The sequence below is a fragment of the Phaethon aethereus genome, assembly GCF_964289735.1.
Source record: "Phaethon aethereus genome assembly, chromosome: 19".
In the NCBI taxonomy this organism is placed as follows: domain Eukaryota; kingdom Metazoa; phylum Chordata; class Aves; order Phaethontiformes; family Phaethontidae; genus Phaethon; species Phaethon aethereus.
The window spans coordinates 2777191-2793509 of NC_138595.1; the positions used below are offsets into that span (position 1 = coordinate 2777191).

At 40.3% G+C, this 16319-nt stretch overlaps 1 protein-coding gene across 1 annotated transcript in view; it reads right to left on the minus strand.

Moving 5' to 3' along the window:
• Nucleotides 1-15458, minus strand: part of USP32 (ubiquitin specific peptidase 32) — a gene marked incomplete at both ends in the record, with an annotated part of 76134 nt that extends 60676 nt beyond the window's left edge. The window contains one exon of the mRNA XM_082008464.1: nucleotides 15401-15458. Within this exon, the coding sequence (XP_081864590.1) occupies nucleotides 15401-15458 (58 nt within the window). The remainder of the gene's footprint in view (nucleotides 1-15400) is intronic.
• Between the last annotated feature and the right edge of the window lie 861 nt (nucleotides 15459-16319).

Genomic DNA, 16319 nt, shown 5'->3' on the forward strand with positions numbered 1-16319 from the left:
TCCAAGATACCCTGTAAAAGTACTATAAGCTACTACTAAGGAGCTACTTTAATCAGTGAAAAAGACAGAATTAAATAGTTTAACTGAGGGTAGGTGGAGTTCATCTGCCATGGCTACGATAAACTGACAGCCAATTAACATAATTATAACAAACTGGTCACAGAAACAACGCATGTATCTCTTTTCTTTCATCTTACTAGAGAAAAGTAGGGACTGCTGAAAACAAATGAGTGATGTGGTAACCTCTATTTACACCAGAATCACAAAAGTAACATGCAAATTGTCACTTCCATTAGTATGAGTAGCAGCAACAGCACCAAAATGCTGATAAAATCTTTATGTCTCAAAAGCCTAAAATATCTCACTTGGGTACATGAAAAGAAATGGTTTATTCTAGTTTACAGGTGACCAGCAAAAAAAAAAAAAAAAAAAAAAGGCCAAATCAACGCAGAAGACCACAATGTATCAACAATTCTGAAAATCAAAACAGGAAACAAATTACTTCATAAGCAGGAAGGAAAAAACCGGAGAGGCTAAAAAGTTCAGTTAAGGTGAAGGGTCAGGAAACTCATCTGACTGAAGTATCTTCTAATATATCGAGTAGGGCTGGTACTTTTTCCCCAGAATTGTAAGCTTCAAAATGCCTACAATACTCTACAAAAACGCACACGCAAAAAAATAGAAATTTCCAATGTCACTACTGGATGAAAAACAGGTTGCTATGTCAGTGCCTTAAAAAAAAACCCCAAAAAACCCAGCAACCAGCCCTGGAGATCTCAAGTATACAAAGCAAGCAATAATTTGCAACGATCAGCACAACACTGCATTTATTCTTTACTAAAAATAACCAAACCTGAATTTTAATAAAACAGACAACTTGATCATCCTTCATAAAGCATGCAAAATTCACCTACCTCAAGCTCTTCCTGACTTCCAGCTCAGGTTTTAATAATTCTAATATTTTGATTTTTAAGTGACAATTTTACAGCTCCAACATCAAACTCACAGGGCATATAATTCTCTAACCAGACAATCATCTTCCCTGTAATCACTTGCTCAATATTTCCCCCAGGAATCTTCATTCTAGTTATACATGGAAATTTTATTACTTTTTTCATTAGTCTTTATTGTGACTTAATGGCTGCGGTTATGAAGTTGTCAAGAACCAAAGCAATTACTAAAAAGCTTCAAAGAGGTAAAATGTGCAAGTGAACGTAAAATATGTTTGGGAACAACCCCAAATGGGAAGAATAAACTACAAAATACGACTGAGATAAATGAACCAGCTATGACTAAAAAGACAACCTCCACACCCACCCGTTCCTGCCAAAAAGGAATGCACTTGAGAATATTTTAGGGGAAAACACAGACAAAAAAAATCCTGCCTCCCCTAAAGAAAAAATTAATCCACTCTTAAGGAATCTTTCGTAAACAGAATATCAAAAATAGCACCATTCAAATTAAACAGTGCATCTCACTACATATGCAGTCTTAACATGACATTTACCAATAACAGGAATTTAAGGATAATAGCAACACAGTTTTGGTATTAAAAAAGAAAAACAAACCTCAAATTATTCAATCCACTTGTATTTTTTTCCTCCCACCTATTCCTTGGGTGTTGGTAGTAGTTGCTCATCCTGGGGATAAAGCTTTTCTTGGTTCTATCAGACCTAACCATAATGCATATCAAAGGTTTAACATCTTGTGTGCGGAGAGCGGAAGAAGATTTAGTTATTACAATAGGATTTGCCAATTTTCTGTAACATGAATACTTAGCATTTATGTGACGCTTTTAATCTTCAAAGAGCTTACTTCTCACAGTTACCATCCTCAAAAAGAATGCCATTAAATATTCCTAGCCTGTTTTATCCATCTGTAAAGTATCTCCATCAGGGCACACACTGGCACATTGCTATTTGGATTATGTTTGCTTCAAGCAAAGCTAATCAGTACAGGTGCTGTGACAGCCCTCCCCATAAGACTAGTGTGGATAGGAATTGCTACATAATAGCCCCAACAGTGAAATAATCCTCCCACCATCTGAGCACTTAAATCTTATTGGCTATATTTTATATCCTCAGGAATTAACAGAGCCTAGTTTTATATGCTTACCAGTCCAACCCTGTAAGCCATAGAAGAAACCTGAAAGAACCCGAAAATTCAGAAACCTCTGCAGATCGTGAAAATAACATTTCCCATATATACAACCACAACTTTAAGTACAATAGACTGCAATTATTAGAAACAAAACTAATTACTGTTATCAATTCAAAAACTGGTAAACTCATTCTCAGTGCTGAACAAAGTGATTTCTAGCCCCGATTAATGACAGTATGCCACGTTTCCCAGACACAGGCCCCTGACAGAGCACTTATCACTTCTTCCAAGATGAGGTGCTGTTACTGCTCTAGATGCTCTGAATAAATTATTGCTGACCCTGGAGAAGAGAAAACACTCAGCTAGCTGACCAGTACAGCCAGGCATGGAAACAGTGCAGAAAAGTAAAAGGAAAGGAGGCACAGGTACAAGTTCTAAGCGGTTTTAAACACAGAGCATAAGCCATCTTGCAGCAACAGCAACAAGAACCCTGAACTCCCCCCCCAAAGCCAGAAGCATGGACAAAAACGAATCAGGAGTTAGGGAAGCCCTGAAAGTAAACAACCCCATCGGGGATGCTTACCTTCACCTGAGCACAGTCAACGCTCACTGCCCAGTTTCTAACCTCTTCATTCATCATTTTTCTTTCCTTTTCCACTACTATTTTCTTCTGATGCTTGTACATAGTTTCCTAGGATGATGGTTTTAGCTCTCCAACTTTTTAGTATTTGGACTGGATATTTAGTCCAATTCAGATTAGAAACAAAACTCTGCTCTTCTGAGCTGTCTCTGTCAGTTTTTCCGGCAAATACACTGAAGGTTTGTATTGTCAGAGGTAAGCAGAACAGCTTCTGCCACAATTCAGAAAAGCTGCTTCCACTTTATTAACACCATGAAAATCATCTAGACATTTATGCTTGTTAAGATACACAAAATTACATTATATAACTCATTTCCAAGAAATAAACAGCCTATTAAAATAAAAGGCAAAGGCAAATGCCAACTGTGTAAATGCAAACAGCATATAAGGACCTTGCTACAAAATAAATTGTAATTTAACAAATATTTCATATCCTCTCTCCCAGCAGTGTCACAGCTACTAAATGCAGCTATACTAAGGGTTGTTCTTTAACTAAAATAATACAGTCTAAGCCTGAAAGTTAAATATAATCTGCAACTTCTGCATAGGAAGGCACTGTTTCCTAAAGCCTTTACTGAGGAGGAAAGGCAAGGAGTTCTAGTTTGTGACTGCTGGTATAATTTTCATCAAGTATTAGTCTCCGGCAGCAAAAAAAAGCCAACTCTAGCTAAGCATAGTACTTAAATACTACGACAAGTAAAGAAAAATAAAAGATTCGGATAATATTTATACACTGCTAAATCTTAATTTCTAAAGCTAGAAGAAAAATATTACTCGCAAGTCAAGTGTTTTGGCACAAACACATTACACACATGTATGTATAAATACAGCTGATGGACAATAAAAGGCTCTGTATTTCGAGCCTTCCTCTTCTCAACTGTTGGGGATACATCTATCTAAAACATAATCTCAAACTCAGATGCAAAGTGAACTATTTTTGTATCAGGCCACAAATTCTGTTGCACCATTATAACAAGTTTGCTACACAACCTGTGAGTGGCTGAAAACTAAAAGCAGAGTCACAAATAGAGACATTAGCCTATATAGTCAAGAAATAAAATAAAAACTAACGTGTAGTTAGTTCTGGGACCCTATTATATGTTTGGTAGAACACCAAGAACTGAATCAGAGATTTTTTTTTTTTTTTTACCAGACAACGGCAAACAATTAGCGTCACTATTTCCAAACTCCATCTCCACTGCAGCATCTCCTGTTAAGAGATTTCTCCATTAACATCCAAGGACTAATATTTTGAAGAACCATCCTGAAAGATGCCATACTAGTTTTAAGTATAGCTGTGCTCTATTACAAAATTCATCCCCAAAAATATTCATCATTAGATGTGTATTATTCCTAAGGTCCTACATTCAGAAGAATGAAACCGTGTGATATACCACCTAACAGCTGTATGGGAAACCACCTTCCAGTAATTTTACTGCCACTGACCAGTTTAGATTCATGTGATGACTCAAATTTCAGAGTTTCATATAAACACACTGTCCATTGTTTCACAGAAGAGAAGCATAGAAACATAAAAGGTATTAGAGCGGCTTAACGCCAAAGAGCTACGTTGCCCTGAATAGTGTCAGCAGTTGGAATCTCTTCCCTGAAGAGACTCACAAGATATCCCCAAGGACATTACAGTCTCTATTAAAAGCAGTACATTTACATAATAAATTATGAACATTTTATACGAAGATATATTTATCAAATATTTCATATTCTGCTTTTTAACCTCTATTGTTGTTATACTCCAGCTTCTGCAGGTATTTAGCCAGTGTTCTATATTAGAATTAGTGTATATTAAGGTTTCTTCCTCCTTTAACCTATCTACATTGCAATCTCCTCATTATTTGAAGAACAAGATTTGTTCACACAAGACGTTTACAGAACTATTCTTTAAGCAAGGCGATTAAAAGACAACACTGAATGGCAAGTAACACAGAAAAGTGGGGAATTTGTCAGTGGCAAAAAGATCGATTCTAGTTCTTTAGGAAAAGAAAAATCATGTTGCTAGCTGCAAGATTGGAAAACAAGGACCAAAAAGTTCTTATATCACTTTTCCACTGATAACAACCGTTACTAACATCCTCACAGAATACAGAGCAGGCTAAGCTGACAATGCTTCAGCTATGCAAAGTGCAAATCCACTTTTCTGATTTTTAAACTAAAATCCAGGATTTAACTATATCGCACTGTTAGGGAAAACATGGTAAAAATCTCGTTACAAGACTAGGAAAATTCCAGTGCAGAATAAGACTTTCTTTCTGGATACCACCTGACAACTAGAAACATGGACTGAAAGGAAGGGCTTCTTCAGCCCAAAATAGATTCATGATGCCATATTCAAGTTCATTTTTAGAACAAATTTAATCTGCAAAACTGAAGTTCTCATAATTACTATCCCAATACTTTCCGTTCTTTTTGTCTTCATCCACAGACTTATTAAATCTGGCACTTCCTGTTCTGCTTAGGTTTCTGGGTTTCTTCCACTTTTTTTCATTCAAGGTTTCAGAATTTTAAAAGAACAATTTTCCAAGCTAATGCAGCAAAATCAATCATTTAAAACAGCTGTCAAAAAATCCAACTAAATTAGTCTTCTGATCATTTGCAGAGTTCCACTGAGACAGTAGTGTTGTGGTTTAACATATACCTGTTTAAAAGTATTTCAGTTCATGACCTGCTACCAAAACAGTCTGCCATAGGACAAAACCTGAGCATTTCCATTATCACTACAAATTAAGGAATATCAATTCAAAACACAAAAGAAATGTAAGCATACATTCTATATTAAATACTTAACATGAAATTAAATTGTATGAGTGGATGACAACTGAAACACCAGCTGAAAAAAAGATAGACACAATGTGAATAAAAAACACAGCTTGTGAGGAAGAATTCAAAAGGGCTTCTAATAGGTTTTATTTTTAAAGGACGAAGAATACATTTCTATGCAGAATACAATTATCTCTTATTTTGGCCTGGTGACATTGCCTCTCATAACTTCTGGGTCCAATTCAGACTCTAAACTAAGCGAAACAGCTTCAAAGGATTTGGACATTAAAAAAACCCCCAAACATCAAAATAAATGTTATACGAGACACTGAAAAGTATAGCTTCATCTTCCCTTTGCAGTCGATGGTTAGAAGCACGTATGGCACTCTGATGACTGATGCGGCTGCCTCACTCCAGCCCAGTTCCACCCTGCCTTTCTCTGAGGTTCATGACATGCACCTGCAGGAAACCGGCCCAGAAGTCAAATCCCTTTTTAAAGTACAGAATATCTCACTGACTGTTTAAAACCATTCTAAAAGACAACACTGAAGTGTATGGCAATGTGCAAAGCCAGATGATATTCCTGCCCATCTTCTTAGTTTGTCCAAAGTTACCCATTACAAGTAAGGGGCTGCCCTGTTAGTTTTGACAGCACCCTTGTCCCTGTTACTCTGGATGGTTTGCAGTGCATTCCACCTTAATGCATTGGGGAACACATTAACTTATGCAGCTTATGAATACCGTTCCAGAAGAGAGACTGTTATTTTGCCCCAAATACACCGCATGGTAAGCACAATGAGTTGTTAGCCTCATCAGCACATTTCCATGTGACAGAAGAGGTTTGTTATGTGTTGTGATAGGCTAAAAGGAGAACGGAGAGGGGGATTTCAACACCCCAGAGATCACAGCGTGCCGTTTGATATGCCAAGTCACCCTACCTGTGATAGCTAATCACTTTATTGGAGGTAATGATTCAGGTAAGTAACTATTTCAGTGCTTTCGCCAGTTTTACATTAAGTAACATATACAACAGGAAATAAATGCTGGTCTTTACAAACTGCCTTGATTATCATTTGTCCAAACCTTTCTCAGGCATATCCTATTTTGCCTCAAAACTAAATAAAGGCCTTGTTGCAAACGTCAGCATGTTTTAAAAAGAAAGTAATTTTGTTAAACTATTAGATTCTTCAACTAAGAAACACACCTCCATCTCTCTCCCAGAACTCAGCCACATGTCAGTATTACACTAAAATAATTAAGGAATTTTTTTATTGTCAATATAATGAATGACTTAATGGTCTACATAGAAAAATGCAGTGATTGATTATAACTTGCATCAGTTTTTAAACAGATTTGGTGAACCGCTACAAAAACTATATGCAGACACACTTTATTTCAAACCAAGATCTGAACCTAGCTTATATCCATTAAGAATCAGAAATCCAGATGAGCTTCTGCACCAGTTTAATAAAACTGCAGTTGAGATGCACTCCTGCCAAACATGTCCCCACCTCTAAGAAGGACTATGCCAACCCTGCTCAACTGTGAACACAAGCTCATAAAAAAAAACCCCCACTTCTCAGTGGCATTAAAATTCATTATGTAAGAAAGAAATGCTAAGTATTACTACACAGCTAAGCTGAAAACACTAAAGCCGTACAGACACAGTCATCACTAACAAAAGTAAGATGTCCCTGAAGAAATCACAAAAGAGAATGTACATTAGGATTTTGCCACTCTTTAGGCAAGCAGGGTATTTTTATTCCCGTAAGTGCAAGCAATAATATAGTATTCAAAGTTTTGTGAATTAGACCCTTTCAAACTCCTAAGCAGAATCTACCTTAATGGATTTTTCTTCCACATTCATCTTTGCCCAAAGGCTTCATTGTCTCATTATGTAAATGATCTTTTCATATGAAAATCAAATGTTAAAGATGCTTTTTGTAGTTCTTCAATACTGCAAGTATCACACGGACATCACAGTAATTCAGACTAAGTATAACTTAAAAAAAAGCAACTGCTTCAAGCAATATAACAAATTAAAACTTTAAAGAAGAAATAACTTGTTTTTAAATACTTAAAAATTTAAAGTCTTATTTAGAATTAAACTCCAGAACTTTCTTTCCTATACAGAAATTTAAACTGGGAAGTAATCAGTTTTATTATGAACAATACTGAAGACTAGATTGTAAAATGCCATTCTGAAAGCACACGTGCAGAACTTGAAGACCTGCATATATACCTCCAGCACACCTTCCATCTCATTGGTTGTTCCTTGTAGAGCCCAGCTAGCAGTCAACACCCAACTGGAGCTCCCCTAAAGAGAGGTTAGGCTGTTCAAATCAAACGTTGAGTGCTCCTGAGTAGCCTCCACTGAACACCAAGTCCCACATGTTATTCAAAATAAGTCCGTAAGTTGCCACCAAATAGTTTAGTACTGCTAGCTACCTAGGACGCAGTAACAAAGTGGATAGCAAACACGACGCTCATTACAAAGGCGAAGACTTATCAGTCAAGGACAGGCAGAAAAACTCTCATGCTTCTTCTACTGATTAAGAATACAAATTCACTTCACAGGTGTCCGTAAGTACCTTACTCTGTAAGGTCCCATGGCAAGGCACAAAACATTTCTTGGTGCACTCCCAGTCCCTCAGTCAGCAGCAGTGAACCAACCCAAGGAGGAGCACAGCACCTACCCAGCCCAGTAGGACTCAAGGGGATGCACAGCTCCGCACTGAGCAAATCTTTAAAATTAATAGACTACTGTTAAATAACCCAGGAGGCCCTAAAAAACCCAGCTGGGTAGCTCTGGTTTACAACAGTCCTTGAAATAACTTAGTCAGTGGACAGAAACAATTCTGGTATTTGAAAAATGCAACACTTGTTCTACCCCTCCTCCATTTCTTTCCTGTATGCTCACTGTAATTTGAACTTCTTGGACCCAAAAAAGCAGGATGATTTTAAAATAATTAGTAGCCAAGTCATACAGATGACGACCTGATAAGAGCTCAAGGACATACAACTCAGTAGATCTACATGGCACCTCCCATGTACCAACTTAGAACAAATGTATGAATTCACAACCTAACCAAAAATATACTCAATTTTCAGAAGATATTCTGACATTTTTAAAATGACAGATATTAGTAACATCTGTTTTTTTCAAGTACAGAAAAATCATCATCAGTCCTATCACAAAGCAGCAGTTGTACAGTAATCTTAATTTACAGAATTAAATAGACATACCATGCCTCACCTAATCACATTACTTGCTAATGTTGTCTTCTTTTTTATTCTGACAAAGCTCATCATCCCTTCATAGGCCCATTTTTTGAATGTGATTTCATTTTTTTGAGTACTGAAGAACTGAATGCCTTACTTATTTTATGAAATGAGACAGCAGTCTGGCTTCCCTTTGAGCAGAAGAAAGGGGGTGAGGGTTGTTTTACTCCTTTCTCCCGCAGTGGCAGCAGCCAGAAAGCCCAATACTGTTACAGGTTAAGTACACCAGGACTCAAGTAGCCCCCCCACCTTTTTTTTTTTTTTTCTTTCACATTTCATTAGAGATGCTTCATATCATTTTGAAGAGCTTCCTAGTTTCTATTTTTGTCTTATTTTATTTTCTTTGCAAGACACTGTCAGGCAGATTTAGGACCCCAATGTTATATTTCATAAAAACAAGACTTCACGAAATTCAAGATGAACAGAAATATTTCATAGAATATCTCAGGAGGTCACCTAGTTCAACCTTGTGCTTGAAACTGGGTCAACACTGAACTCAAACCAGCTTGCAGAGGGCCTTGTCCAGGCAGGTCTTAAAAACCTCTAAGGATGAAAGTTCAACAACTTTTCTCTGGGCATGTGTATTTAAAAAAAAAAAAAAAAGCCTGCTGTTACAGGAGTAAAAACTAGATACTGATTAGAAAGAGGTGACCATGAAAACAACTGATTTCATTTGATTAAAATACAAGAAATAAAGCAGAACAAGCAACAGTTATATGAGCTATGAGATAAACAGGCATATCATCTATAAAATAAATAAATGTTTTGAGTGCTCAATTTTAGTCTACATCAATATAAGAAAATATATCACGTATATAATAGCCTGATAGTGTACTTTTAGCTTATATAGATGTTTAACACTCAAAATAAGGATTTGTTCAGCTTATCCTTTAACTTCTGGCCACCATGGCTGGAATGATATTATCTATGTACACTCATCTGGCAGCTTTCCTGACCGTTTTGATTTGAATCTCTAGTAACATGCTGACAGGACAAAAATGCCTCTAGTATTGTAAGGCTATTCTTTAGAGACAGGATTCACCTGTTGAAGTGAGAAACCAGAGGACTTCCAACATTTACTGAATCATATTTCAAAGTTTTGACAGCTTTTTGCTTTAAGATGTTCAACTGTTTGTTTATGAAATGCCTACATACTTAAATCCTCTTTTATCAGACTTATATCACTGTGTGCACATCCAACATTTGAGCAATGACTCACCAAGTTATTGCCATGCTTGGTACAGCTGGACTTGGGAACCATCTAACAATTGTTAAAAACCTGCTAAAAGGTATGTGATCAGCTCCCTCGGAACCACAGAAGCCTAAGCAGAAGGCAACATTTTCCTCTAATTTGTAAGTTTTCAACCGGTATTTCGTAAAGAACTTCTGAAGACCACAAAAGGCATCTCAGGAAAGGAAACTTACTGTTGGTTGACTTAAGTTCACTATACAAATGTTCCTCATTTCCAATAGGAAATAACTTGGGCAGTTTTAAGTAAGAAGAGGTTGAAAACCACTGAGTACACTTCTCTAAACTTGGAACCTGAAGTAAAAGAAGAGAAAGTGGTCACTGCAACTTAGCAGGTAAGAATTACAGATAAATAACCTCTCTTCTCATAGTAGCCTCTTTTCATCAGTTCGTGGAAGTTTAAGGAGAATTCCCCAAGTCACTTGTGCACTGTAGTACATGTTCAGCAGAGACTACGGAGGTATCCTCCCAAAACAAGCATCAGAACTGAATGCCAAAGTTGTGAAATAATTACTGCTCTGTGAATTTGAGTGACTACTTGCAGCTCTACAGATTTATAAACAGGAAGTGTGAAGCTATGCATTCATACCTGCTTTAATCATATGACAGAGCCCTAAAGCCATCAAATACTGGCTGACATAACAAGTCTCGCTGTATAATCTCTGTCTCAACAGTGGATCCTATTCATTCCGATAGCTAAAAAAAAAAAAAAAAAAAAAAGCGAGAGAGAGGGCCAAGAGAGATCTAGGCATTTTCATCACGTGCAACCGAAAACTCAAAGCTCCTTAAACAGAAGGACACAGGTTTATACCCCTAGAAAACAACATATCCTGAAGAACATTCACCTACCTATGGTGTTCAAGCACTGTTTTTCAGATATGAGAGAAAAGAAAATGGAACAATTGCCTTCGTGGGATATAGAAAGACAAGAATAAACCAATGAAATGGTTCCATGATCATTTTTCCTAAAAATGCGTGTGGAATTTTAAAAGTTCATTTCATAGTCTGGAGTAATAAAAAGTAGTCTTCTACGGGCTCATAGGCTGAGCCCATAGATTTTTGTCACCAGGCTGAGATCAAGACAACCTCAAATACATGATTATATATTTTGCACAAGCTTTCTATCACCCTTTTGTCAGATTTACTACATCTGTACACTTGAGGATGTTAACAATCAGACACCAGATATATGTATGCCTCGATTTAAATAAAACAAATGTAGCTATTTTTCAAATTCAATCAAGACACAAAAGGTCATTAGCAAGATTTATGCCCATCACATAACATTAGTCACTTTTGGAAAGCATACTAACTAACCTTTTTCTGGATTAAAGCGGGTTTTCATTGCTGCTGTTCTCCGATTGGTACCATCTTTGAGATACACAAATGGGAAAGAAAACTGTCTTCAAAAACTTCTATTTCATGACCTCTCCAGAGGCAAATCCTGTGAAACTAATACACCTGCAGGCTTTGCCTCCATATTAGCTGGCATTTTAATTGCATGCACATTTTTGAAAGAGGGAACCATTTTTGTTCTTTCTTTTTGCTCTTTTTCTCAGAGATCATTGTGCATAAAACAAAAACCAATGAAACCACAGCAGCCACTCATTTCTCCAAACAGTATAATCACTGACCATGCTGACATTGTGGCAGTTCCCCTTTCTTCCACACCAGCATACAAGCAACAAAAATTTTACCTTGCTTTAAGCAGGAAGAAAACCCCATCTTCCTCTCTGGCACAAATGTGACAGATCCATGATTATACACTGACATGTCTTTTGTTTAAGTGGTTACCTGACTGAACATTTAGCACACACAACCTGAAAATGGCTTGAGTTCACATGACCCGCTTTAAGTAGCAGTCACAGAAACTTTGACTATAGATTCTATAATCTCATAATTTTCAAGTACCTTCATAATTTACGCTCAGTCTGTGATTATATTCTGAAAGTTACTTAAGCAGAATACATTAACAGTCACTGGAAAATACAGTCCTCGGGGATCTGAAATAAACTGGCCATCAATATCACATAGCCATCTCTTTCCTGGGGAATCTTTATTAAAATATTCTATACACAACACAGCATAGCACAGGAGCTGCTGTGCTGGAGCTATTACAATAGTAATAGAAAGTTCTTCCTTTTATAAAGTTTTATTGGCCCAAAGACAGCCCTGTAAGGAATCAGGTGTCAAGGCTGTAAAAGATAAGTCAGACTCTAGAGCACCTCCTTGGCATAAGGCATAATTGTCCTAACACTGGACAATTCTCAGATAGAGCGAGCAGCCAGACAGCCTGACTGGTAGTAGAGCAGTCAGAAATCAGAGGCACACATTGGAAAAGGCACCCAACCAAAAAGTACAACTGACTGAGCCTGGCTCACAGCAGTGCCCTAGGAAGAAAATTGCTGCTGGAGCTTAGGGCTAAGAAAAAAAAGCAACAAACTCAAGAGCCACATAACCAGTTTATGCCATCACAAACTTAGTGTCATAAAATAACCAATAATCTTATGCCCAGTTTGGAATGAAGGACTACTTTTACTTCACCTATAATGACCTGTCCATGGATTTCACCTCCTTACAAAGAAGTCACCCACAGAAGGAAATCTACAGGGTCAGGAGGAGCTCTCACTGCAAGTTCAGAACCCATACCTTTTCCACAGCAACAAGCAAAATAGTGCCTCCGCCTACTATAAATAAGATGAACATAATTTGGCAATATTCATAACAAGAGATGTCTAAAATAGCATCCCTTACTTTAACTGCCAAACTACGCAATCAGGTGCAGATTTTACAAGGCATGAAGGAAAAAAGGAGGCTAACAAGACTCAGTGTGACCTGCACTGGTGGACACAAGACAGCTTCATCATGCCATCCACATGGCCACGTCATCCACAGCACAGTCAGCTGTCTGTGCCAATGAGCAGGGGAAAAAAAAGCTGCAGTACTATCTCATGCTCAAGGGTGAAAAAGGCCACTGACACTAGACTGCTCTCACATTTTCATCTCCTTGAATTAGAAGTTACATTTTAGCTACAGTTATTTATATTGTGAGTGTTTAACCACAAAAACTCTCCTCACCTTCACAACCTTCGGTTACTCCCAAAATGGAATTGCAATAAATAAAATTGCAGCCACTCACAACTTACAAGTCAGCCTTATTTTCTGAAGCTGACAGAACCAGTAGCACTCATTGCATTTTTCCAGATAGTCTGAACAACTGAAATTAAAACTAGTGTCTCAAAAATATGATCACAACATTTTGAATGATTACCACTTCTACAAGTATAGTTAACCACTATTGATTACATCGGAAGAATTCACAGCTGAAGAATTTGTACAATATCACCTAACATAAAACTTTCCTGGCATTTAACGACCAGGACACAATGTGAAAGAAAGTAGATCTAATTAAAATCTAATAAATTTGGCTTGCTTTTTTAAATGTTTACATTTATCCATTATTGCTGTTTGCGTCCACAGAAATGCCACAAGTACCAGCACAGTTCTGTGCAAGTAAGAATGGCCTAACACATAATGTTTTTATAACTAGCCTGTTTTATACATACAATGATTCACTGGCTAAGTAAACAAGATAGTTATTTAGCAAAACATCAATTTATATTAGAAAGCCTAAAACAACCTTTCTGTTCTCCTACAGAAAAACAGTATTAAGTGCCTCCTACAGATAGAATAACATCAAAGAAAAATGTTACATTCACAGTGCAAGAAATAATTTTAAATAACTTTAAAAAAAATGAATTTTTATGCCAAGTAAACTTATTATGAAACATCCAGATTAACTTCCTAGATTTTGAAGCAGTATACAAGTTTAAAACTGACTTTAATTTTAAAGACATTTGGTTTTTCTTATTTATGAACTTTGGAATATACGTCTTGACCAAATGAATGTATTTTCCAACAAAGAGCTTTTTTCAAACACATCCTGTTATATTCAACTTCACACCTCTACCAAGCTACGTTTATGACTCCAGCGCCTCTAAAAATACATACACCAATGCTTCTAAAGACTTCCTATACTTTCACTAGAAGTGAAATTCTTCAAGGCTGTTGTGTTCAAAATCTGTACCAAAAGTGAGTACGATGACATATTTGTTTCTTCTGCTTGACAGTATGTTGCTCCATTTCCTATTTTACATGGCATCCCTCAGAGACTCCATCATAAAAAAAAAAAATAAGAAATATTTAATAAAAAACCCATTTCACATTAATTTGTTTCTCCTTCAATTAACACTCAACATTTCCTCCCAATTTTCCCTTATCAATCGTTACGTGCTTCTCAGATGTAAGTAAAAATAAAGAGGGCAGACGTACTGGTTTGAGCTTAAGAATTTTATCAATGCTTTAAATATCAAACAGGTGAACTGTTTTAACTGTCTGTACTACATCACATGAATCCACAACAGACCAGCAATTATAAAAAAACTATCCTCCCTGCAAACCATTTCCTGTTGAAAATTACTGTCCCTCTTTGTCCTTGGACTTGGATATCAGTTCTAGAGCAAGGTAGCTGACAGGGTGTAGCTTGCCTGTCGCCTTGGAGCCCTGCAGCTGCAAGTATTCAGCATTTAGCTTGTTTATGTTTTCCCTTCGCTTGTTCCTCTTTAAATTCTCCAGGAGAAATCTAGACACGGACTAAACAGCTATATATATAATAAACCACGCAAGCTACATCCACCTTTCAACCTAGAGATGCAGATGCGTGCTCCCTATCACGGACAGCAGCGAGTAAACGTGAGGAGCCGGTAGACAGGAAAAAGCCGTGAGCTGACAGGCAGCGCGGGGAGAGGAGCAGCACGGCAGGTCCTGTCACATCGGGATGGCAGCATTTCCCGAGGCCGCGTTCCCGGGTAGCCTGGAGAGCCGGCAAGCGAGCAGGCAAGGGCAAGGCCGAGGGCTGGCGAGGCAGCGGGAAGCTCTGGCGGCATCAGCGCCCGCCGGGTGCCCCTGCCCCTCGCCGCCCTCCCGCCCGGCTGAGCGGCGGGTGCGGGACGGCACCGCCGAGGGCCACCGGCGGCCGCTGCCAATGCGTGGAGGCGGCTGAGAGGAGATCCTCCCCGCGGCTGCTGCCCAGGCCCCATTATTAAGACAGGGCAGGTAAATAAATAAATAAGGGGGGGAGGAAGGGGGCGGGGAAGGAGCCTGAGGTAGAGGAACGGCGCAAGTGCCTCCGCGCCGGGGTCTGTCATGGTGGTGCGAGGAGCCACCAGACACCGCCGCGCCGCGCCGCGCGCTGACAGGGGCAGAGCGGGGCCCCCTCCCGCCGCCCCGCAGGCCCCCGCGCCCCCTCCCCACCCCCCCGCCGCTCGCTGCGCGCCCCCCCTCTCCGCCCTCACCCCTTCGCAGGGCCTCGTCGTAGCTGAGGAAGCCGATGCGAGACTCCTTGGCGCCCATGATGCCCCTCAGTCCATGGCCTCCCCCGCCGGCCGGCTGGGCGCCGCGGAGCCCGGGCTGCGCCGCTAGCGACTCCGGAGCACAGGGCGCGGGCGGGGGGAGGCGGGGCGGGCCGGAGCCACCGGGGGGAGGAGGCGGCCGCGCGCCCTACCCGCCACCGCCTCCATGGCGGGTCACGTGAGGAGCCCGCCCGCCGCGCCGCGTCACGTGACGGGGAAGGCTGTTACGGTCCGGCACCGCCGGCCTTGGCGCCTCCTAATGGACGTCGCGCGCCGAAGCCGGGAAGAGGGCAGTCTCCCTTCCCGCCCCAGGGAAGCGCCCCGCGTCACGTGACGCGGCACCACCCGCCTGCCCCTCGCTGCCCGCCACAGGCGCCGGCGCGCGCCTCCCGCCATCGCGCGGCTTGTTGCCGGGGGCGGCTGACAGGAGCGGCGCCGGCCGCCGGCCCGGGCAAAGCGGGGCCCTGCCCTTGGGATAGCGAGGGGCAGCGGCGGCTCGGGCCCAGCCTCAGGGCCGTTAGGCGCCCAGCCGCACCACACTGCGTATGGAGAGGAAGGGCCTGTGAGGAAGAGCTCTTCCCCCCGCGCACACGCTTCAAAATTTGGCACTTGCGAAACTGTCAGCACTTTCCGTAGGTGCACGCACATGCGCCGAGGGAGAGGCGTAAGGCCACGGTGCAACGGAGCCCCAGGCAAAACGGCCTCTCTCCCCCACGGCTGTGCGAGGGTCGTGGCCCTGGGTCTGCGCCTTGTGCCTCGGCCGTTCAGCCCCCCTCATACCTCACAGGGGACCGCGGCTCCCCTCAGAAAGGCCTCTAAGGAGAAGTACAGCAGGCACAGGGTTACAGTAGGAAGTTCCTGT